The sequence below is a fragment of the Silurus meridionalis genome, chromosome 11 (assembly GCF_014805685.1).
Source record: "Silurus meridionalis isolate SWU-2019-XX chromosome 11, ASM1480568v1, whole genome shotgun sequence".
In the NCBI taxonomy this organism is placed as follows: domain Eukaryota; kingdom Metazoa; phylum Chordata; class Actinopteri; order Siluriformes; family Siluridae; genus Silurus; species Silurus meridionalis.
This window is the reverse complement of record NC_060894.1, coordinates 4,384,716-4,410,821: the sequence shown is the minus strand read 5'-3', so window position 1 is coordinate 4,410,821 and position 26,106 is coordinate 4,384,716. Positions and strand designations below refer to the sequence as shown.

At 34.4% G+C, this 26,106-nt stretch overlaps 2 protein-coding genes across 4 annotated transcripts; both read left to right on the top strand.

Moving 5' to 3' along the window:
* The first annotated feature begins 1,177 nt into the window (after nucleotides 1-1,177).
* LOC124393064 lies at nucleotides 1,178-10,414 on the top strand. Of its 3 annotated transcripts, none has more exons than XM_046860381.1 (18): nucleotides 1,178-1,321; nucleotides 1,475-1,507; nucleotides 1,621-1,755; nucleotides 1,885-2,058; nucleotides 5,622-5,654; nucleotides 5,781-5,915; nucleotides 6,132-6,305; nucleotides 6,460-6,492; nucleotides 6,599-6,733; nucleotides 6,863-7,036; nucleotides 7,189-7,221; nucleotides 7,348-7,482; nucleotides 7,692-7,865; nucleotides 8,022-8,054; nucleotides 8,182-8,316; nucleotides 8,393-8,566; nucleotides 8,718-8,750; nucleotides 9,993-10,414. In XM_046860381.1, exons 1-18 carry the CDS (start codon nucleotides 1,315-1,317, stop codon nucleotides 10,394-10,396), a joined length of 2,154 nt encoding a protein of 717 aa, XP_046716337.1. In that variant the 5' UTR covers nucleotides 1,178-1,314; the 3' UTR covers nucleotides 10,397-10,414. The 3 variants fall into 3 exon arrangements, with proteins under 3 accessions (XP_046716337.1, XP_046716335.1, XP_046716336.1); XM_046860379.1 differs by having other exon boundaries at nucleotides 9,948-10,414; XM_046860380.1 differs by lacking the exon at nucleotides 8,022-8,054 and having other exon boundaries at nucleotides 9,948-10,414.
* Nucleotides 10,414-17,766, top strand: LOC124393063 (adhesion G protein-coupled receptor F5-like). Its single transcript, XM_046860378.1, has 13 exons — nucleotides 10,414-11,163; nucleotides 11,388-11,497; nucleotides 11,694-11,758; nucleotides 12,772-12,908; nucleotides 13,119-13,304; nucleotides 14,071-14,274; nucleotides 14,477-14,641; nucleotides 14,800-14,978; nucleotides 15,068-15,238; nucleotides 15,364-16,719; nucleotides 16,842-16,883; nucleotides 17,245-17,304; nucleotides 17,406-17,766. Exons 1-13 carry the CDS (start codon nucleotides 10,692-10,694, stop codon nucleotides 17,460-17,462), a joined length of 3,204 nt encoding a protein of 1,067 aa, XP_046716334.1. The 5' UTR covers nucleotides 10,414-10,691; the 3' UTR covers nucleotides 17,463-17,766.
* Nucleotides 17,767-26,106: the final 8,340 nt, after the last annotated feature.

The window sequence follows — 26,106 nt, the reverse complement described above, 5'->3', positions numbered from 1 at the left end:
ATTTGGCAGTTTTGACGACAACAATGTAGAATTTAATTTAGAACATTGTTTCACCTTTTTCCCTCAGCTGAATATTTGTTTGAGGTGGAGCTTGGTGCAGTAGACATAACAATCCTGAACCCTGTAGAAATGCTTTCAGTAACCTCTGACTTAACTGTCAAAAATAGTAACATCAAAATCACTAAAATGAACATCACTACAGGTAACTGACTTTTCTCAGCCAGCTGAATCTCAAAGTCTCAGTCTGGAATTGTTTTAGACCCGTGCTTTAATAGTTTATCATGTGAGTTTAATGTACAGTCAATTCAGTTACAGAGAATTTGTAATTAGTTTGAACCTATTTTATCAGATAAATTGGGAGGATGTTCAAATATTTAGTAAAGAAAACAATATTGTCATTTTTTTTCTCTTGCACAGTGTGCAGTATGAATGGTACTGTACATCAGTGTAGGTGTGAGGATCAGTATTTCTGGCCATGTGAAAAGTGTACAGTATATGGATCCTGTGATGACGTCTCTAATATCTCATGTGGCTGCATCAGCATTCTTCCAAATAATGGACACTTGTGCCAACCGCTCACTGAGATGACCAGTATGTATGATGTATTACAGTATTTAAAATATTAGCAAGTTTGATGAATGCTTGTTTCATACTTTATCAGTAAATTATTTTCTGTAAACTCCATTTGTTTTGTTTTTTTCAATTATTTATTTAAACTTTCTAATGTTGCTATTGTTGTAACTTTAAGATAAGTCTTCCTGTTCAGCTCCAACAACCAGAGGTAAATCTCACATCCTTCACTACCTATCAGATTATATCCAATTTCTGAAGTACTTTGATAATTTTGATTTGATAGGGAACGTTTTTTTTTTCACCTTTTTTCTTTCAGCTGAATTCCTGATTGAAATGGAGGTTGATGCACTAGATATAACAATCCTGAATCCTATGAGGAACGTTTTAATGATCCTTAGCTTACTTTCAATGAACAGAAACATTAATATCACTGAAATGAACATCACTACAGGTGGGTAGAGTCGAGCTACATCTAGGATTTTTGATCTAATTCAAACTTGTTCTAACGAATATGGAAAGAAATAATTCACACAAAAATACAAAAAGCAAACTTTTTTTTTTTTTTCTTCCACAGTGTGCAGTTTGATTAATAGTGAATATCAGTGTAGGTGTGAGGATCAGTATTTCTGGCCATGTGAAAAGTGTACAGTATATGGATCCTGTGATGACGTCTCTAATATCTCATGTGGCTGCATCAGCGTTCTTCCAAATGATGGACACTTGTGCCAACCGCTCACTGAGATGACCAGTATGTATGATGTATTACAATATTTAAAATATTAGCAAGTTTGATGAATGCTTCTTTTATACTTTATCAGTTAATTATTTTCTGTAAACTCCATTTTTTTTTTTCCAATTATTTATTAAAACTTTCTAATGTTGCTATTGTTGTAACTTTAAGATAAGTCTTCCTGTTCAGCTCCAGCAACCAGAGGTAAATCTCACATCCTTCACTACCTATCAGATTATATCCAATTTCTCAAGTATTTAATTTGGATTAATTTTGATTTGATGGGGAATGTTTTTTTTTCACCTTTTTTCTTTCAGCTGAATTCCTGATTGAAATGGAGGTTGATGCACTAGATATAACAATCCTGAATCCTATGAGGAACGTTTTAATGATCCTTAGCTTACTTTCAATGAACAGAAACATCAATATTACTGAAATGAACATCACTACAGGTATGTAGAGTCGAGCTACATCTAGGATTTTTGATCTAAATCAGACTTGTTTTAACGAATATGGAAAGAAATAATTCACACAAAAAAATACAATAAAGCAAACATTTTTCTTAATTTTCCTTTCCACAGTGTGCCGCTTGATCGATATTAAATATCAGTGTCGGTGTGAGGATCAATATTTTATGCCATGTGAAAAGTGTACAGTATATGAGTCTTGTGATGACGTCACTAATGCCTTATGTGGCTGCATCAATGCTCTTCCAAATACTGGAAACTTCTGCCAACCAATCAGTGAGCTGGCCAGTATGTATGACGTATTACATAAACTATTAGCAAGTTTGATGAACGCTTGTTAAATAATTTATCATTAAAATTTTGATCAGTAAACTACAATTGTTTTAGTATTAATTTTTTTATTAAAAGTTTCCAATCTTGCTATTGTTGTAACTTTAAGATAAGTCTTCCTGTTCAGCTCCAGCAACCAGAGGTAAATCTCACATCCTTCACTACCTATCAGATTATATCCAATTTCTCAAGTATTTAATTTTGATTAATTTTGATTTGATGGGGAATGTTTTTTCACCTTTTTCTTTCAGCTGAATTCCTGATTGAAATGGAGGTTGATGCACTAGATATAACAATCCTGAATCCTCTGAGGAACCTTTTAATGATCCTTAGCTTATTTTCAATGAACAGAAACATCAATATTACTGAAATGAACATCACTACAGGTAACTGACTTTTCTCAGCCAGCTAAATCTCACAGTCTCAGTCTGGCATTGTTTTAGACCCGTGCTTTAATAGTTTATCATGTGAGTCTAATGTACAGTCAATTCAGTGACAAAAAATGTTTTATTAGTTTGAACCTATTTTATCATATACATTGGGAGGATGTTCAAATATTTAGTAAAGAAAACAATATTGTAATTTTTTTCTCTTGCACAGTGTGCAGTATGAATGGTACTGTATATCAGTGTAGGTGTGAGGATCAGTATTTCTGGCCATGTGAAAAGTGTACAGTATATGGATCCTGTGATGACGTCTCTAATATCTCATGTGGCTGCATCAGCGTTCTTCCAAATGATGGACACTTCTGTCAACTAATCAGTGAACTGGCCAGTATGTATGATGTATTACAATATTTAAAATATTAGCAAGTTTGATGAATGCTTCTTTTATACTTTATCAGTTAATTATTTTCTGTAAACTCCATTTTTTTTTTCAATTATTTATAAAAAGATAAAATCTTTTTATTCTTGCTATTGTTTTAACTTTCAGATAACTCCACCTGTCCAGCTGTTACACCTACTGGTAAATCTAACCTTTGCAGTTCACATCAGACCATTTGCCAATTCTCACCTGTTTTCACTATTTGGCAGTTTTGACCACAGTAATGTAGAAGGTAATGGAGAACATTGTTTCACTTTTATCCTCAGCTGAATATTTGTTTGAGGTGGAGCTTGGTGCAGTAGACATAACAATCCTGAATCCTATGAGGAACCTTTTGCCAAGCAACAGCTTTACTATAAAAATAGTAACATCAGTATCACTGAAATGAACATCACTACAGGTAACTGACTTTTCTCAGCCAGCTGAATCTCAAAGTCTCAGTCTGGCATTGTTTTAGACCCGTGCTTTAATAGTTTATCATGTGAGTCTAATGTACAGTCAATTCAGTGACAAAAAATGTTTTATTAGTTTGAACCTATTTTATCATATACATTGGGAGGATGTTCTGATATTTAGAAATAAAACAATATTGTCATTTTTTTCTTTCAATTATTTATTAAAACTTTCTAATGTTGCTATTGTTGTAACTTTAAGATAAGTCTTCCTGTTCAGCTCCAGCAACCAGAGGTAAATCTCACATCCTTCACTACCTATCAGATTATATCCAATTTCTCAAGTATTTAATTTTGATTAATTTTGATTTGATGGGGAATGTTTTTTTTTCACCTTTTTTCTTTCAGCTGAATTCCTGATTGAAATGGAGGTTGATGCACTAGATATAACAATCCTGAATCCTATGAGGAACGTTTTAATGATCCTTAGCTTACTTTCAATGAACAGAAACATTAATATCACTGAAATGAACATCACTACAGGTGGGTAGAGTCGAGCTACATCTAGGATTTTTGATCTAATTCAAACTTGTTCTAACGAATATGGAAAGAAATAATTCACACAAAAAAATACAAAAAAGCAAACATTTTCTTAATTTTCCTTTCCACAGTGTGCCGCTTGATCGATATTAAATATCAGTGCAGGTGTGAGGATCAATATTTCTGGCCATGTGAAAAGTGTACAGTATATTGGTCTTGTGATGATGTCACTAATGTCTTATGTGGCTGCTTTAATGCTCTTCCAAATGATGGAAACTTCTGCCAACCAATCAGTGAGCTGGCCAGTATGTATGACGTATTACATAAACCATTAGCAAGTTTGATGAACACTTGTTAAATACATTATCATTAAAATTTTGTTCAGTAAACTACAATTGTTTTAGTATTCATTCTTTTATTAAAAGTTTCCAATCTTGCTATTGTTTTAACTTTCAGATAACTCCACCTGTCCAGCTGTTACACCTACTGGTAAATCTAACCTTTTCCAGTACACATCAGACCCTTTGCCAATTCTCACCTGTTTTCATTATTTTGAATTATTTACCACAATAATGTAGAATTTAATGCAGAAAATTGTTTTACTTATTCCCTCAGCTGAATATGTAATTGAGATTAAGTTAGATGCAGAAGATATAACAATCCTGAATCCTCTGAGGAACCTTTTGCCAAGCAACAGCTTTACTATAAAAAATAGTAACATCAGTATCACTGAAATGAACATCACTACTGGTAACTGTGATTTCTTTGTTTGCTCCATCTCATAGTTAGTGTCTATTGTTTCTGACCTTTTTTAAAACAATTCATTAAATGAGCCTAATATAAATGTAATTTATATTATATAATTTTGAAATATTCTAAACATGTTGAAACAGATACACCTGTTAATTGTCGCAATATTTAGCAAAGAAAACAAAATTGGGTTATTTACTAGTTAAATCTTAACTACACCAAAAATCTTGTATTTTTCTTTTCCACAGTTTGCAGTTTGAATGGTATTGAATATCAGTGCAGGTGTGAGGATCAGTATTTCTTGCTATGTGAAAAGTGTACAGTATTTGAATCTTGTGATGATGTCACCAATGCCTCATGTGGCTGCATCAATGCTCTTCCAAATGATGGACACTTCTGTCAACTAATCAGTGAACTGGCCAGTATGTATGACGTAATACATAAACTATTAGCAAGTTTGATGAACGCTTGTTAAATAATTTATCATTAAAATTTTGTTCAGTAATTTATATCTGCCTTAGTGGTCATTTATATTTCAGAAAATTCTAATGAAGCTATTGATGTAACTTTCAGGTTACTCTCCATGTTCAGCTGTTACACCGACTGGTAAATCTAACATTTTCCAGTACACATCAGACCCTTTGCCAATTCTCACCTGTTTTCACTATTTGGCAGTTTTGACCACAGTCATGTAGAAGGTAATGGAGAACATTGTTTCACTTTTTCCTCAGCTGAATATTTGTTTGAGGTGGAGCTTGGTGCAGTAGACATAACAATCCTGAATCCTATGAGGAACGTTTTAATGATCCTTAGCTTACTTTCAATGAACAGAAACATCAATATTACTGAAATGAACATCACTACAGGTAACTGACTTTTCTCAGCCAGCTAAATCTCACAGTCTCAGTCTGGTATTGTTTTAGACCCGTGCTTTAATAGTTTATCATGTGAGTCTAATGTACAGTCAATTCAGTAACAGAAAATCTTTTATTCTTGCTATTGTTTTACTTTCAGATAACTCCACCTGTCCAGCTGTTACACCTACAGGTAAAATTTCAATTTGTCAGTACACATCAGACCCTTTGCCAGTTCTCCAAGGTTTTCACTATTTGGCAGTTTTGACCACAGTAATGTAGAAGGTAATGGAGAACATTGTTTCACTTTTTTCCTCAGCTGAATATTTGTTTGAGGTGGAGCTTGGTGCAGTAGACATAACAATCCTGAATCCTGTAGGAATCCTTTCAGCAACCTCCGACTTAACTGTCAAAAAAAGTAACATCACAATCACTAAAATGAACATCACTACAGGTAACTGACTTTTCTCAGCCAGCTAAATCTCACAGTCTCAGTCTGGCATTGTTTTAGACCCGTGCTTTAATAGTTTATCATGTGAGTCTAATGTACAGTCAATTCAGTGACAGAGAATATTTAATTAGTTTAAACCTATTTAATCAGATATCCTGGGAGGATGTTCTGATATTTAGAAATAAAAACAATATTGTCATTTTTTTTTCTCTTGCACAGTGTGCAGTATGAATGGTACTGTACATCAGTGTAGGTGTGAGGATCAGTATTTCTGGCCATGTGAAAAGTGTACAGTATATGGATCCTGTGATGACGTCTCTAATATCTCATGTGGCTGCATCAGCGTTCTTCCAAATGATGGACACTTGTGCCAACCGCTCACTGAGATGACCAGTATGTATGATGTATTACAATATTTAAAATATTAGCAAGTTTGATGAATGTTTCTTTTATACTTTATCAGTGAATTCTGTTCTGTAAACTCCATTTTTTTTTCTTTCAATTATTTATTAAAACTTTCTAATGTTGCTATTGTTGTAACTTTAAGATAAGTCTTCCTGTTCAGATCCAGCAACCAGAGGTAAATCTCACATCCTTTACTACCTATCAGATTATATCCAATTTTTCAAGTACTTTGATAATTTTGATATGATGGGGAATGTTTTTTTTCACCTTTTTTCTTTCAGCTGAATTCCTGATTGAAATGGAGGTTGATGCACTAGATATAACAATCCTGAATCCTATGAGGAACGTTTTAATGATCCTTAGCTTACTTTCAATGAAGAGAAACATCAATATCACTGAAATGAACATCACTACAGGTAGGTAGAGTCGAGCTACATCTAGGATTTTTGATCTTATTCAAACTTGTTCTAACGAATATGGAAAGAAATAATTCACACAAAAAAATACAAAAAAGCAAACATTTTTCTTAATTTTCCTTTCCACAGTGTGCAGTTTGATCGATATTGAGTATCAGTGCAGGTGTGAGGATCAATATTTCTGGCCATGTGAAAAGTGTACAGTATATGAGGCTTGTGATGATGTCACTAATGCCTTATGTGGCTGCATCAATGCTCTTCCAAATACTGGAAACTTCTGCCAACCAATCAGTGAGCTGGCCAGTATGTATGACGTATTACATAAACTATTAGCAAGTTTGATGAATGCTTGTTAAATACGTTATCATTAAAAAATTTGATAATTAAACTACAATTGTTTTAGTATTCATTCATTTATTTAAAGTTTCTATTATTGTTATTGTTTTAACTTTCAGATAACGCCACCTGTCCAGCTGTTACACCTACAGGTAAAATTTCAATTTGTCAGTACACATCAGACCCTTTGCCAGTTCTCCAAGGTTTTCACTATTTGGCAGTTTTGACCACAGTCATGTAGAAGGTAATGGAGAACATTGTTTCACTTTTTCCCTCAGCTGAATATTTGTTTGAGGTGGAGCTTGGTGCAGTAGACATAACAATCCTGAACCCTGTAGGAATCCTTTCAGTAACCTCCGACTTAACTGTCAAAAATAGTTACATCACAATCACTAAAATGAACATCACTACAGGTAACTGACTTTTCTCAGCCAGCTAAATCTCACAGTCTCAGTCTGGTATTGTTTTAGACCCGTGCTTTTATAGATTATTATGTGGGTCTAATGTACAGTCAATTCAGTAACAGAAAATCTTTTATTAGTTTGAACTTATCATATACATTGGGAGGATGTTCAAATATTTAGTAAAGAAAACAATATTGTCATTTTTTTCTCTTGCACAGTGTGCAGTATGAATGGTACTGTATATCAGTGCAGGTGTGAGGATCAGTATTTCTGGCCATGTGAAAAGTGTACAGTATATGGATCCTGTGATGACGTCTCTAATATCTCATGTGGCTGCATCAACGTTCTTCCAAATAATGGACACTTGTGCCAACCGCTCACTGAGATGACCAGTATGTATGATGTATTACAATATTTAAAATATTAGCAAGTTTGATGAATGCTTGTTTCATACTTTATCAGTAAATTATTTTCTGTAAACTCCATTTGTTTTTTTTTTTCAAATATTTATTAAAACTTTCTAATGTTGCTATTGTTGTAACTTTAAGATAAGTCTTCCTGTTCAGCTCCAACAACCAGAGGTAAATCTCACATCCTTCACTACCTATCAGATTATGTCCAATTTCCCAAGTTAATTTTGATAATTTTGCCAATTCAACCACAATAACGAAGATTTGATGGGGAACGTTTTTTCACCTTTTCTTTCAGCTGAATTCCTGATTGAAATGGAGGTTGATGCACTAGATATGACAATCCTGAATCCTATGAGGAACATTTTAATGACCCTTAGCTTATTTTCAATGAACAGTAACATCAATATCACTGAAATTAACATCACTACAGGTAGGTAGAGTCTAACTACATCTAGGATTTTTAAGCTTAGTTAGGTAAACATTTTTGATAATTTTTCTTACCACAGTGTGCAGTTTGATCGATATTGAGTATCAGTGCCGGTGTGAGGATCAATATTTCTGGCCATGGGAAAAGTGTACAGTATATGAGTCTTGTGATGATGTCACTAATGCCTTATGTGGCTGCATCAATGCTCTTCCAAATACTGGAAACTTCTGCCAACCAATCAGTAAACTGCCCAGTATGTATGACGTATTACATAAACCATTAGCAAGTTTGATGAAAGCTTGTTAAATACTTTATCATTAAAATTTTGTTCAGTAAACTACAATTGGTTTAGTATTCATTTATTTATTAAAAGTTTACAATCTTGCTATTGTTTTAACTTTCAGATAACTCCACCTGTCCAGCTGTTACACCTACTGGTAAATCTAACATTTTCCAGTTCACATCAGAAAAAATTCAAAATGTGAAAATGTGTATTTTTTACCACATTAATGTAGACTTTAATGCAGAACATTGTTTTACTAATTTCCTCAGCTAAATGTTTAATTGAAATTGAGATAGATGCAGCAGATATAACAATCCTGAATCCTCTGAGAAACCTTTTAACAGCTTTTCATAAAAAATAGTTGCATTAGTATCACTGAAATGAACATTACTACTGGTACTTCACTTTTCTCTGCCAGCTGAATCTCACTGTCCTAGTGCATTTTTGAGATTGTTTGAACCTTTCTCAAAAAAGTTATTTTGCAATCTTTAGATCAAAAAGCTAATGTTGTGCTCATGTTCAGTATATGGGTCTTGTGATGATGTTACTAATGCTTCAAGTTCCTGCATTATTGCCATTCCAAATGACAGCCAAACTTTCCATCAGCTGACAAGAATGTATTCTATCTGACATGAAAATTAAGCATGTGCATCATTTGCATGTAATAATAATTTTCATCTGCCAAATGCCTGGTACTTAGAGTTGTTTAACTTTAGCAACTTAAACAGAAAGCTTCCACATAAAAAAGGCACATAGCATTAATTAACAAAAAACAACAAATTCATCTTTGTAGAAGGTAGAAACACACCTGTTTTCCATATCCCTTGTTTGAATATGCATGTTTTGATATAGAGATAGAAATGCCTGATATACTGTATCTGTCATACATTTACTCTTAAGCCTTCTGGAGATTTTTTCATTGTATATTTAGTTTTATTTCTTCACAGAAATTGTGTGAAGTGTATACAACTAGATGCATTGGACATGTATTGGCTGGATGCCTTTATCCAAGAATTACACACCTGCATTTACAGTATAATGACTTGTACTAGCTCTAACTTTCATTGAAGTGTATACTTATTTTTTTATAAATATAGTATTCAAAAATGTAAAAGATTTAATAATCCAGACATGATGGTTTATGTAGAGGTTTTATTAAATATAATCCACTATTGTAGACAATAACAGGCAGCCCTTCAAACACAATCATACAGCAAACTTTGTAGAATTACTTTTAGGAGCTTGCCTGGGATAAATTTTTTTGTGTCAGTTCGAATTTGACATAATCTTAACATGTATTTTATTTTTTTATTTTATTTTTCATATATATTTGTTTTTTCTACTACTTTAGTACCAACCATACTCACTCCACTGACACAATCTGCTGAAATTACAGCTAATGCAACTGCTGCAACAACATCCAACACAATTACCCTCAGCACATCCCCAGCTTACATAACAACTTCTAACATGACAAACTACACAACTACACCCAACACTTCCCCAGCCCACATAACCACTGCTGCCGTGACAAACTCCACAACTACTTCCAACACATCCCCAGCCTATATTGACACTGCTGCCATGACAAACTCCACAACTACACCCACCACTTCCCCAGCCTACATAACCACTGCTGCCATGACAAACTCCACAACCACACCCACCACGTCCCCAGACTACATAACCACTGCTGCCATGACAAACTCCACAACCACACCCACCACGTCCCCAGACTACATAACCACTGCTGCCATGACAAACTCCACAACTACACCCACCACTTCCCAGGCTACATAACCACTGCTGCCATGACAAACTCCACAACTACACCCACCACTTCCCCAGCCTACATAACCACTGCTGCCATGACAAACTCCACAACCACACCCACCACTTCCCCAGACTACATAACCACTGCTGCCATAACAAACTCCACAACCACACCCACCACGTCCCCAGCCTACATAACCACTGCTGCCATGACAAACTCCACAACCACACCCACCACTTCCCCAGCCTACATAACCACTGCTGCCATGACAAACTCCACAACCACACCCACCACGTCCCGGCCTACATAACCACTGCTGCCATGACAAACTCCACAACCACACCCACCACTTCCCCAGCCTATATAACCACTGCTGCCATAACAAACTCCACAACTACACCCACCACTTCCCCAGCCTACATAACCACTGCTTCCATGACAAACTCCACAACTTCACCCACCACTTCCCCAGCCTACATAACCACTGCTGCCATGACAAACTCCACAACTTCACCCAACACATCCCCAGCCTATATAACCACTGCTGCCATAACAAACTCTACTCCATACTTTACTACAACTACCACATTCACCACTTACATAACAAGTACTGCCATGACACCCACCACAATAACAACCAACACATCCATAGACAATATGACAATTCCTGTGAAAACAACAACCAACAAAAATACACACACCACAACCACAGCCAACTCTACAAATGCTGCCGTCTCAACCGGTATGAATACACCTGGCACATCCACATCCATCACATCTGCTACATCCAAAGGTATGATTGTAATCCTTCTTTTTTTCCCCTTTGTGAAACCCAAAGTAATTTAGGTATTTTAAATAATTTAAATAATTGTACTCGCAGTCTATGCCTCTATGTAAATACAGTATATTTGTTGCATTTATATTACAACTCAGCCATCCGATACCTTTGTATACATGACCAACTACGATCATTGTAATTTGTGATTATTTTTGTTTTTGATCATTGTTGTTCAAAAGACAGCCATGCATTCAACTTCTCACTGGCTATAAATGAAGAATTCGACTTTGCACTCGCTGATCAACATAGTGCAAAATACCAAGCTTATAAAACAAGAATTGAAAATTCTGTAAGTGTTACACATTAGAACAAGCTTTATAATTATATTATTATTATTATCATTATTACTTATTATTATTATTATATTATTATTATTTATTCCTTTTTTTATTATAATTATTAATAGTAGTATTACTAGTATTATTGTAGCATACCTACATTTATTGAAAATGTAATATGATATGATGGCCATTGCTTGTTCTCAGATTGATGATAGTTACCGAAATGTACCTACCTACCAGGCCAAGTCTGCATCAGTGACTGGATTCCGGTTTTTATTATTATTTATTACATTTTTTCATTGTTTTGTATGAATTCATGTATGTATGTTTGTATGAATGTATGTATGTATGCAGATATGTATACGCAGAGCCTGTCAAAACTTTTAAAACACTTTTAAAACACTAAGACCCATACATATTCATTTTGCTTATATGCAACAACTTGACCAAACTAATATATAAATTTACAGACTTTATTTACGTTGAAATATTCTCCCTTAGTGTGAATAACAGCTTTAAACACTCTCGGCATCTGGAGATAGCTTGTGTTTCCAAACATTTAGCCATACCATACCTCTTGTAAAACTTGCCATAGGTGTTCTTCATTAGTTGGAGATTTCTTTTTGACCCTTCAGTTCAGTTAATCCCAGCAGTGCAATAGAATTGTGGTGTGGTGACTGGGCAGACCATTGCATGATAGATAACACTGCAGCCAACTGTTTGCTCTCCAAATGAGATAAAATAAAACAGAGCTCAGACATACACTTTGGCTCATTGTCTTGTTGTATGGTGAAGTAATTTTCAATTAGCAGTAGTCTGGACTGAATTGCATAGTGTTGAAGTATAAAATGGTAGCCATGTTAGGTCAGTTTTCATTTCACCTGGAATAAGTCTCCAAACTTCCCTGCTCCAAAACAACCCCAAACCTCCATGTTTGTCTGAGGGTGTGAGACAATCTGGTAACATGTTCACTCCTGTTCTCCAACTTATAGAAGTTCTTCTGTTAAAGACAGAAATGTCCCATTTAAACTAATTTGTCCACAGAACTTTCTTTCAGTCATTTACTGTCACATTTTTGACGGTTTTTGCCTTTTAACTGGTTTGTTTTGCACAAAAAAAAGAACATGTGTCTCTTAAAAACAGTCTGTGTTTTCAAACATTTGACAGGAAGTATGTATGAGTTTAATGTAAGTTTAATAAAAAAATGTTTACGTAGGGGCTTGAAAACGTTATAAAAGCTTTACAAAAGTTGTGTAATGATCATAGTGCTGTATTTTTATAGGCCTGGCAGTGTGATGGCAGACTTTACAATTAAAACAACAAGTGATAACCTTAATTTGGTATCAGCAAATCGAAAGCTTGCTAACAATCTCCGTTCAGAGGGATTTAATGTGAGCGAAACGGCATTCAGTCAAAGTGGTAGGGACAAATTATTATTTGTAGTATTATTATTATTTATTTGCTTTTCTTCTGAAAGCTTGTTCTCTGTTTATTAACGTATCATTCTTCACATTTATTTTTGTTAGCAATACGATATAGGCAATGTAGGTTTTACAGTGTTAGTGCTGTACATGTATGAATTAGAACTGCAAAAAAGACTTTATCGATGTATATGGCTGTTTATTTCAGTGAAAGACGGACTTTATGAGAGCAGTGGCAATATATATCCTGGGACAAATATCATACTGACCTGCAATCCTCCAGTGAATAATAGCATACAATGGACTATGAATGGGAATAAATTACAGTCATCAGATAAATATGTAATGAATGCAGTTGGACTCACAGTGAATAATGCCACTCCCGGTGACAGTGGTAAGTCTGAAAGACTGTTGAATCATCATCTTATATTGGTCACCTGATAAACTGGAAAATATAATCATATAAAAATTCGTGTGAAGGTTTTAAATACCCATCCAGCTTGTGGTTGTAAAAGCATATTCTTCCATTTCATTATATGCTGTACAGTACAAGGCCCCTAAAATGTATTCGGACCCTTAATCAACACTTACAAATGCATGGACCTTCCTGCTTTAGAGAACATATCAAAGCAGTAATGTCTTGAACAAAAGATCCTACAAGTACACGTTTCAAATAAAACATTTCCCATTAAATAGATCATGCTTTAAATCACAAAATTACACATACAAGCTTTATAATTGGACAAAATATATTTTAAACTTAAATGCACAGTTTGGTTAAAATTCTCTAAAGGCTTTTGCAACACAAACACTCTAAACCACCAATGACACAAACCAATGCTTATACTGATTGTTAATGATTTTTTTTTTTTTTTTTTTTGCTGAATTACTCCCAAGTTAGTTCAAACTGAATCCTGTTATAGTTGTATTTGGTAATTCATATTAACGTCCGAATTTCAGTCTTTGCTTCTGTTTCTTGATTTCATTAACAATTGTGTATTTGCCACTTTTGTTTCTTTTTATGAGTAAATCCTGGACACTTAAACTTATAATAATAATGTTTTTAAATCAGAATGTTTTAAACACATTGCACATAAACTTCATTATTATTCCTTATATTATTAATTCTTTTTTCTCTTATCATTTGTCTGACTTCTCAGGCTTATATGCATGCACAACAACAAAAAAATCAACACCCTATGTTATCTGGCAGACCATTACAATTCAGCCTTATCCCAATATCCAAGTGAGCAGTGACAAAGTTGTAAAATGCGAGGATTCGATAATTCCACTGCAGTGTTGTGTTCATGGGAGTTATGAAGTGAAATGGACTGACCCTACAGCTTGCAACTCTACTTCACCAGGTCATACATATTATTTTCTAATAATTTAATATGCATAATTAGGAATACCAGTCCATCTGATTATGTACTGTCTTCTGAAAATAAATGAATATGTCAGACATTATTATAAAAAAAAACTTAACCTAAATTAACCAAATTAAGCATTAAAAAACAGCAATTGTCATATTTGTAATACGTTATACCTTTTTCTTGTACTACACAGTTTCACTGAAAGGCTGCACAGTGTGTGAATACAAAATTAACCAGCAGGTCTGCCAGGCTTCTGACCAAGTAATACATGTCACATGCCAACTCACAACACCTCTCAGTGGAAGTACAACTCACAGTTACAATTCAAAAAGCATCAAAATAGATGTAATAAAAAGAGGTAAGTTCACATATATTATTATTATTATTATTATTATTATTATTATTATTATTATTATTATTATTATTATTATTATATTATTCACCCCAGAAGAAAATTCACATATTACAGCAACATGAATAAAAGTCAAATAAATAACTCATGCTTCTTCTTTCAAGCATTTACCTGCATGGATAGCATATTTGGTGCTGGAAATCTAGGGGAGGAACACATTGGTGACTGTAATGAAAACATGGTTGGCTTTCAAAAGGCTAAGTGTAATTCCTCAGGCCTCTGGGACCCAATAGAAAACAACTGCGTCTTGCGCATCATTCAAAATTTAAAAGACGAAGCTAAGGCAATTATTCTTACTTCTATGTAAAATAATGTGATTAGTTATGTCATTTATCTCAAATACTTTGAATAACAATTTGTGATTTTATATAGAATTTACAGGTAACAGGCATCCAGGAATTTATGGGCAATGTGATCAGTAATACTACAGAAAAGACTCAAACAATAATTGAATCTCCAGCTACAATATTAACAATTGTAGAAATACTGACAATCATTTCCAATCTATCGCAAACAATTTTAATCAGTCAACCCATTATGATGGTAAGTAAATTAGCTTAAAAAAGGTTTGCACTTGTTTTATACAATAAAATGAAATATTTGTATTAATAAACTAGATAGCTCAGATATCCTGTATTTATAGTGAATATTTTACTTGTCTGTTAAAGGATTTCCTAAAAACAACTGATGTAATTGGATCAGCAGGTGCAAGAGACACATGGGTGCATTTAAACAAAAACAGTACAACTATGAATGCTAGTTCTGAGCTTCTGAAATCTATCGAGAGTATTGCCTACAGACTTGGGGATGAAAACTTCAACATAACAACAAATTACACATCTTGTGTTAAAACTAACATTTCCGGCTCCTTTTCTGAAACATTTGGCATGAATTTAACTACCCAAATAAATTTGCCTACGGTTAGGGAATCGACCTTCATCACAGTAATCATTTCTTCTGCCCTTAACAATGCCTTACCTGTTCGAAATCGGACCCACTACAACAGCAGTCAAACTGGCACCAGTATTAATGGAGATGTAGTTCTGATTAAGACAAAGGCAGCAATTAACAACATTTCCCTTTCTTTCATTGTCAAAAACAAGACAATGGAATACCCTCAGTGTGTCTTTTGGAACTTCAGTCTTCTAAATGGTACTGGGGGATGGGACTCGACTGGATGTCAGTTAAAGACGTTACGTAACCAAACGGAAGGATTCACGTGCGAGTGCAATCACACGACTTCTTTTTCAATACTTATGTCTCCATTTTCCCCAGACAAAGCCTTGGCCTCTGCCCTTGATTATATAACTTACATTGGTGTTGGCATTTCAGTGTCCAGCTTGGTTTTGTGCCTCATCATTGAATTCATTATATGGAAATCAGTAACAAGAAATGACACATCCTGCATGCGCCATGTCTCCATAGTCAACATTGCTCTCTCACTTCTGATTGCAAACATATGCTTCATCATTGGAGCATCGGTTGTTAACCAAGCAGAAGATCCCTGCAGTACAGCAACATTCTTCATGCACTTCTTTTATCTCGCCCTTTTCTTCTGGATGTTGCTCTCAGCACTCTTGCTCCTCTACCGCACCACCATGGTCTTTTCAAGAATGACCAGAAGAACCATGATGGCTATAGCCTTCACTGTTGGCTATGGGGCCCCATTAATCATAGCTGTTATTACCGTGGCATCTACAGCTGAGAACCATGGATACATTCAAAAAGAAAATAGTTGCTGGCTGAACTGGCAGGAAACGAAGGCCCTCCTGGCATTTGTGATTCCTGCACTGTGTATTTCTGCTATAAACCTCCTAGTGCTTATTGTGGTTCTATGCAAGATGTTGAGGAGAGGAGCTAATGCTTCCAATCAGCCAGATGAGAAACATACTGTCATGGTTATTGCTAGATGTGTGGCGATTTTAACGCCGGTCTTCGGTCTAACGTGGGGATTCGGCATCGGGACCATGGTGTCATCGAACTTTGGGATTCACATAGTGTTTGCCTTCCTTAATTCACTGCAGGTACAAAAGATATATCAGTCAAATTATTTGAATTACACATACATAAATTGATAAAGCACTAAATAATTGTTCATTGTGTGTAATTCTTATGATGATGCTAAGAAAATTTTATTTCTTCAAAGGGCTTTTTTATTTTATTGTTTGGAATTTTGCTGGATAATAAGGTATGTGTATAACTCTTTTTTAATAATACTATTCTAAATATTAGGAAAGACCTAGAGAAGTCAGGAGTTCCATTACTTTTGTCCGCGTACTGTAAATGTACAGAGCAGATTTAAATTAAACCTTTTTTACTAAGAAAATCGAAAGGAAAAAATATCTCCTGTGATGTTTTTATGGATACTGAGGAGAACAGTACTTTTGATTTACACATATATTTACTAGAAAGGATTAAGTGCATTTAGAGGAAAATGTTATTGTGTCGTTACATTAATGACAGCACTCTTCTACTTCAGAATTTCTAAAAATGTCTATTATAAGGATTCAGAGATATTTGCTCTTATATGACTGATATTGTGGATGCAGGTCAGACAAGCCGTGGCAGCAAAGCTGGGAGTGAAGAACCTCAGCTCTAACCTTACCGGGGTAAATAGAATTGATCTAATGCTGTATATGCTACTTTTTTTGTAGCATTACATTCATTTCACTTATACTTGGACAATAAAACTGCTGTGTCTACATTACAGAGATTGAGTGCAGGACCAGCACCTGCAAGTGGACAGCCTTTTATTCAGAGGGTATAATAGAGACATATGTACTGTAAATGAAGATTTGATCAATTTACAAATAATTTCAACAGCTTTAATCAATAAGGGTAATTATATATGATTTTCTTGATATCATTTCTACGCACACCATATTTCTCTGATTGTTTAATGTTCTCTGCTCTAAATCCTATTCAAGTTGTGTTCTTCTGATATTGTGCATATACTGTATATTTAAAATGTAATTTGAACACTATGAATACATTTATATTTTGGTCTCTGTTACATTTTTACCTTTGCATTGTCTACTATTTTCTGTTTTATACTATTTTCCTACCCCTATCAATATTATCAATATTCTCTTTCATTATATTTACTACACTTTATTTAATTTTTATGTATTCTTTTTACAAAGTTAATTATTTGTAACAGAAAAAAGGAAAAAAAAGAACAGTTGCTGTATGTTTTTGGTTAATACATTTTTAAACCCTGTCTTCTTTTCTTACTTTAACTCAAAGGTTTGAAGGGAGCACTTTTACTCCTATTGGAAAAATATTATAATAAGCGTATCTCTACTTTTACTCTAGAGCATAGTTTGTGTACTATGTTCACCACTTTTGAACAACAGCATTCAATACAATGTCAGGCCACTATTAATATCCAGTCATACTGTATGGTTTAGTGCACACTCAGTGTTCCAATGCATGACAAATAACCTGCTATTTTACAAGCTGGTGATGTACCACTGATATTTCAATTGTCTTCTAGTCTGTCCGTTCATGTTTGGTGTATATCATTAGGTAAATAATAATTTGGCAACATACCCAAATTCTATCATGAATATTAAACCAAAAGAAGTTTATTTCTCTTGTGAGAAAGCTCATCTGGTTTTAAAAAACTTTTAGCCTAAAGCTTTATCATAAGAATAGCCATAAAGCATAATGCAAAAAAGCCTGAAATAGCAAAACAATCAAATCTAATGAGTATAAAAAGGAGTCATGGAGACATGGAGACAGCAAGGACTTAAAAAGATTCATCAAGGCCAAAAATCTTGTCTCTGCCAGCAGGTGTCTCCCTTTTATTCTACCCTAAAACGAGACATGTACAGTATATATATATATATATATATATATATATATATATATATATATATATATATATATATATATATATATATATGGCATATATAATTACTTAATCAAGTTCAATCTATTTTTAATACAATTAAAAATTTCTCCAGGGTGGGAAAAGAGGGTCATGATTCTCCGGCCTGGACAGTAAACAAGTCCTCTAAATTACAAGAGAGATGAGCAAGATCCTCTCTGAATAGGTGGGCTGATAAACTTTTTTTGGTATCAGCCAACTGGCCAAGCTTACAATCAATCTGTTCAGAAGCATTTAAACATTATTTATGTCAGTTTTATTTTGTTACCTTTATTTAAGTTGCCATTAAATGCAAGGACAATTGAATGCAAATAAGGGTAGAAAGTTTTTTTTAATAGTTAATGCAAATAAATCCAAATCATGAGAGAGAAATATAAACATTAAACTGGCAGAGGTCAGGTGATCAGCAAACACGAACTAGATAATACAATATAACAATATACACGAACTAGATAATACAGGACCATAAACGAAAAAAAAAAACAAAATAAGATCAATAAGCAGAAATTTTATTTTTTATATTTTTAACCATTTCCAAATGTATTTACTGTAACACTAAAAGGCTGCACAACGTGAAAATAACCCTATAAAGACCTTTAATATCCACAGAAAAAGATTTTACAATTTACAGAACTGCATTTAACCAATAATTTGCAATAATAGTGGAAAAATCAAGAAACTAAGATATTTTAAGTATGTCTGTGAAAACCAACAACAAAATCAACCAACAATATGACTGTTTCTGTATGTGGTTTTGGGAGGAGACATTATTAATTCATGTGCATTATTGTTGGCCCCACTATTGTTTTGGCCCCATTATCATAAACCACCACTCTTTTGGGAAAGCTTTCCATTGGATTTTCGAGCATGTTTGTAGAAATTCAACCCCAAGAGCATCAATGAGGTTGAGCACTGATATCAGTTAAGAAGATCTGGCACTCTGACACTAGTTCATTCCAAATGTGTGCAATGAAAACCTGGGACTCTGTGCAGACCAATTCAATTCTTCCACTTTATGTTCAAGTTTTTCTCTATATCACTTTTTACAATGAACATTGTCTCAAAGCAGCTTTACAGATCGTTAGAATTGTAGAACAAAAATTATTTGTGAATGATACGTGTTTATCCCTGATGATGAAGCCTGGGGCGACTGTGAGGAGGAAAAACTCCCTAAGATGTTATGAGAAAGAAATCTTCAGAGGAACCAGACTCAAAAGGTGAACCATCCTCATTTCAGTGATATCAAGAGTGTGATTATAAATCTCAAAACAATAGAAAACACCGGAGAGTGAGAACTAACATGAGCACCGAAGAGTGTGATTAGGAGTAATGTCCTTTCTACAGTCTTCTACAGTCAATTGACGTTTTGGAACCAGGAGCTACTGAGCAATTCATAAACTCATAACTCAATATCTGAGATCGTCATAGATCCAATACCAACAACTCCATGCCAGAGCATTTAAATGTTCAAAAAAGTCTGATGTCAAAACTGAGTGGGATCCAAAGGGCACTCATACATTTCTAGATGGTTCAGGATGTTTGCACGTTCAGCATCTATCTTTTGAAGGACCAAAATCCTCATGAGGTGGAACACAACTGAAGCTGGCGCAACCTCAGGATGCTTCAGCATGGCATCGCCACTGGTAAAACGTCATCATGTTTGTGCCAGTAAAAGAGATTCTTTATGCTACACCATGGTAGACAATTGGGTGCTCTAATTTTATTGTAACAGTTAAAAAAAAGCACATGTGGATGTGGAAGTCAGGTGTCTATATATTTATAGGTTGACCCATTAACCTGGATGAGTTATTTGCCATATTTAAAAATATTCAAAGGTATTTTACTATCAATAAAATTATTTTTTATTGTGGCTCCATATTCAAACATAGTTTTGCTACTGCGTATTTGTTTTAACTGATGTGTAAAGCAGATTGGGTCAGATTCTGGTTTTTTTTATAATTGAAGGTTGGCTTGATTTGACTAGACCAATAACTTGGAATCAGGAAACAAGATAAAAACAAAGATTAATATTTAAACTGGTCTAGCAAGTGAAACATAACTCTTTATAGATAAGACATCTGTATGGTGAACATTCAGCGCTAATCATCTCGAAGGCTCAGAGTGCTCTCTCAAACTTGCTCATGTATAGTAAGATAAGTGATGGTTGGAGCCAAGGTAAGACCTAAAACTAAATTCTCATGTTATAGTTAATATTATATTCATGCCTTAGAAAATTGTAATAATAAATCAACAATATTTGGTCAGGGATTAATTACACTTGTATCCTATAATATATATATTTTTTCCAACTCTATCAATATTTTTTCTTTAACGTTATCAATATTATTAAATTAAACACAGTTACACGTGTATGGACATATGAAAGTATACATAATTATGAAAAATGTCATATCACATAATATCACTGTGTAACATTTAATAAATTACAAGCTGAAGCATCCTTTGGTTTGTGTGTGAAACTATGTATTAATATCAATTTCAGATCTTTGAAATCCTTTTAATGCAGCTGATTCTTGTACATTATTATGTCTATAAAACTAGATGCTTGGCATAAACAAATAAAAAAAATGTAAAAGGTTTTAACTAATAACTGATATAAGAAGTATGAACAAAAGTAAAAGCTTAAAAAGAGATACCATTATTATTTTATACTGTAACTATAATAGATACATTTCTGACTGTGAAAATCTTAATGCATTTTATTACCAATATTGTGTAACATTTGAATTTATAGTACAGGTGTTATTACATTTTCTCACTTCAGCCCAATTGTTTTAACACTCCTCTATGCAACTGACTGAGGATCAAGGTTAAACGGAAGTTGAAAAATTAGACGCGCTTCCAGTTTGCAAGTTTTACCTGCAAATAGAAATAAGCGTTAAGGGAAACTGTAGAAATCAACATCTGGAAAGGCTTGATGTTCTCATAATAAAACTGTTCATATGCAAGACAGAAAGGCAAAGCAAAATGCCCATAATACAGCAAAAGACCTAGAGGAGGATTTAGATGACACAAAGATTGTACTGATTGTATAATCTGAAAGAAAGAGTCATTAGAAGGAAATCTTACAACAGCATCATCACATAGGCAGATATGCAAAGCAACATCTAGAACAGCCAGTGGTATTTTGGAAAGAAGTAGTGTGGAACAAAACTCATTATTCACAACCATCAACGGTATGTTGACAAAAACCTTGTCAAACATGGGTGCGGAGCTATTAATATTTGTTTGCACTCACTGGCACAGGAAGTGTTGCATGAATAAACGGAAGAATAGATTATTGTAGCAAATGTTACACTCAATCAAAAAAACAAGGCAGAAAGTCAACCATGAACTACTTCAGGTTATCTTGCAAGCATATTGTGCATGCAAGAATAACTCAAATTCTGCAAGGAAAAGTGTGCTTCTGAAACATTGTTTTTTAATTTGCAAAGTATTTAATTAGGTCAGAAATTCCCAGACTATTGAATGCAAGTATGTTTGTGCGTCGGACATGTTTAATAAAAATGTTTCTATATTTTGAATTTGACTTATATCGTTATTAAATAGTGTGCTGCCTTGTGCATTGACTAACTAACAGAAATAGCAAATCATGCAGTTTAAGGATTCAGGAGCAAGAACTGAACAGGATATGAGCAAATGAACTAAAATAGTGGTAATAGTGACCTCTGGTGGCTGTGAGGGGCACTTTATGGGGCTGTTGTGACGCTGACGCAAAACATTCAAGTACTGTACCTTTATAAATATTTATATTTATCATCTCTCTACATTCTAATAGCCAGTAAATATGTTTAACCAGAGTTGAGACCATACATCCAGTTAGAAACTGGAATTATTTGGATTTCATATACAAGACATGTAAATTCCTATTTGTATTATTACATTGTACTGTATATATACTGGTATTGTAGTATATGTATATTATTTTTAGATATTTGCATTTATTTTTATTTCTTTGTTATTATTATTATTATTATTGTTATTATTATTTATTTTTATTTCTGTTTTTTATTTTTTTGTATATTCTTCTTTTTTTTATATATATTTGCATCTATCTTTATTTCTTTGTCTTGCTGCTGTAACATAGAAATTTCCCCACTGTGGGACGAATAAAGGTTTATCTTATCTTATCTTATCTTAAATTATATTAGAGCTATGGTTTCATTATCTCTATTTTAAATCAAATCAAATTTTATTTGTCACATACACATACATACAGAGAACGACATGCAGTGAAATGCTTTTTATGACGGTCCGGCATGAGGGAATAGGGTAGAGAAAAAGATACACGAAGAAAAAAGAGGGCAGATAAATAAAGAGTCTAAACTATATAAAATATAAAATATTTAAAACAGTAAAACGGTAAAAATTTAAGGTGGTTGATGTGATTGTCCTTAAAGTGACCGTGTGTGGTATGGTGTGGTATAAAGTTCACTGTGCAAGTCCAGAGTTAAAGTGACAGTCCAGAGATTAAAGTAATTAAAGTGTGGTAGTACGAAAAGAAAAAAAATGTGCAGAGAAAGTGTGACGATGGAGAGAAAGTGGACCAGTTCTAGATCCTGGGTGTTTCCTGGTTCAAACGCTAAATAGCCTTCAGGAAAAAGCTCCTCCTCATTCTCTCTCTGTTTGCTTTCAGGGAGCAGAAGCGTTTCCCTGAACGTAACAAAGAAAAGAGTCCATTCTTGGGATGGCTGAGGCCTTCACAATTTTTCTGGCCCTGGTCCGGCACCACGTGCTGTAGATGTCCTGCAGGTTAGGAAGCTCGGTGTGGATGGTATGTTCCGCTTGAACGCACCACCCTCTGTAGGGCTCGTCTGTCCTGCATGGTGCTGTTCCCGAACCAGGAAGTGATGCTAGCCGCAGAACGCTCTCAACGGTGCAAGTGTAAAAAGTCTTTTGCACATGAGAGGGAAGTTTAAAGTCTCTTAAGCGTCTCAAATGGTACAGACGCTGCCGGGCCTTCTTCACCAGGGTGTTGGTGTGACAGGACCAAGACAGGTCCTGTGTGATGTGAAAACCTAAGTACCGGAAACTGTCCACTGGGGTCCCGTTGATATTTAGCAGTTGGTATGACTGCTCCTGCTTCGTCCACTATCAACTCCTTAGTCTTGCTGATGTTCAAGAGAAGGTTGTTCTCCTGGCACCATCTCTCAAGGCTTTTAACCTCCTGTAGGTAGGCCGTCTCGTCGTTGTTGGAGATCAGGCCCACCACAACAGTGTCGTCAGCAAACTTGATGATGGTGGTGGAGTTGGAAGTGGCTACACACTCATATGTTTACAGAGAGTACAGCAGGGGGCTCAGAACACAACCCTGGGGAGCTCCAGTGCTGAGGGTGAGGGTGGATGAGGTGTGTTTTCCCACCTGTACGGCTTGTGGTCTGTCTGTCAGGAAGTTAGAGATCCATTGACACAGCAGCAGGCTGAGTCCCAGGTCCTCCAAATTAGAGGTTAGCGTGGATGGAATTATGGTGTTAAACGCTGAACTGTAGTCCACAAACAGCATCTTTGTATAATTCCTATTTCTGTTCTATTTTGGGATAATGTTATTCTCAAAATGTCCTGGTTTATCACCACCTTCAATGTGTTTTACTTCAAAACTCATCTTAATATGATCTTCAAAAATCTTTTTAAACAATTCGTTCCGTTGAATTATTGCATATTGATTCGTATACATTGGGGGAAATTGTTATTTGATCCCCTGCTGATTTTGTAAATTTACCCCCTTACAAATGAATGAACAGTCTAACTTCCACAGACACAAATGAATCCTGTCCCTTTAGGAAAATTACTCCTAATATCAACTCATTATGTGTATAAAAGACACCTAACACAGAATCAACCTCTTCTATATAAACCTCTCCACCACAATGGACAAGACCAAAGAGCCATCAAAGGATGTCAGGGACAAGATTGTAGACCTGCACATGGCTGAAATGGGCTTTGTTTATATTCTGTCGCTCTCTGTTAGAATAAACCATAAGAATCTAGACTGTTTATTTCTTAATTAGCAGGGGTTCAAATAATTATTTCCCCCAATGTAGCTAATGCCTTTATATATATATATATTGTTCAAGTCAGAGTGTGTGTAGGTCTTGATGGCCATTTTTTTATGTGGGATGAAGGAAAAAAGGGTGTGATTAATGTAGTAACCATATTCATAATTCATAATGCTTCTGTTATTGTCCCCACACTTAACAATATACCAAACATGTATATTTCTATACACTTTCCAACATCATTTATTATATTTGTACTGATAATCACAAGTAGACTAGTAGATTTTACTAAGTATAATTTTTTTTACAAAAAAATATTTAATACTTATACAATATGTGTGTGTGATGGGACAAAACAAAGAGCATTGCTGTGTTAGTCTTAACATTTGGTGAAAAATAATCGACTCGATGTACAGTCTGATATAGAACTAAACTGTCCCCATCTCATATTTGACTGAGCTTCTAAAACACACCAGTGCATAATCTTAGGTTTGTTCTTATCCACATAGTAAACCATGGGCAACAGTTTTTCAGTGTCCTGGCAGAAAACCTTTTTATTTCTCCAAACATACCTTTTTTATACACACTTCTCACAATTTATTTTTGAGCATTCTCTACCAAGCTTGTACTCTATTACTGTCATTCCTCTCATGCCCACAAGAGGGCGATATCACACTTAGAGTAGCACTTCGGGTTTTTTAACGGTACGAGTGCCAATTAATATATAGAAATGAGTTGTGCAATTAAGAATGCATACATTTTACATTTTTGTATTAAACCCAAAAAATCTAGGGTTCAAGTATGAAAATGAATGTTATCTAGAAAATGTATTGACATAAGCAACATTCCTGTATTGATCTTCCAGACACCCAGATCTTGAACTCTTGGACTCAAGGTTTACAGTCAAAGCTTTATAGCAGGCCACAATCACAATCTTTCATCCCAATCCATCCTATAAAATTTGTAACTGGACGCAGTTTAGTTTAGTTCTGTCCTCTTTTCATTCTATTTAAGCAAAAATAAGGAAATCCCTTTTTGATGTTTGTTACACTATGGGCTGATTTATTTATGTATTGCTATGAAATGCAGTAAAAGCAGACTGGAATTCAATAGTTAAGCTAAGTAATCTGAGTAAGTGTTATGCAACAAAGATCCGCATTCAATTCAGCCTCTTTTTAAAGCTTGAAGTAATTGTCCTTTCTCTGCCTATTAGATGCAGCAACAAAAGAACAGGTTAAGATACATGCAGGATGAACCTAAAACATGTTAACTGTTTTTTTTTTCTTTTGAAAGATCATCTAGAAATTTATTTTCTAATCCTAATTTTTATTTAGTGAAAATGGAAATAAATATGCATTGTATAACACATTATAAATCGTAAGTAAATAACTTGTCACTGATTTCCGAACCAAAGCAAAAAATACGTATATGTGTGTGTTCTTAATGTTTGTGCTTAATTATAATTATTTTATGACATCACAGTTCAAGACAACCAGAATTGT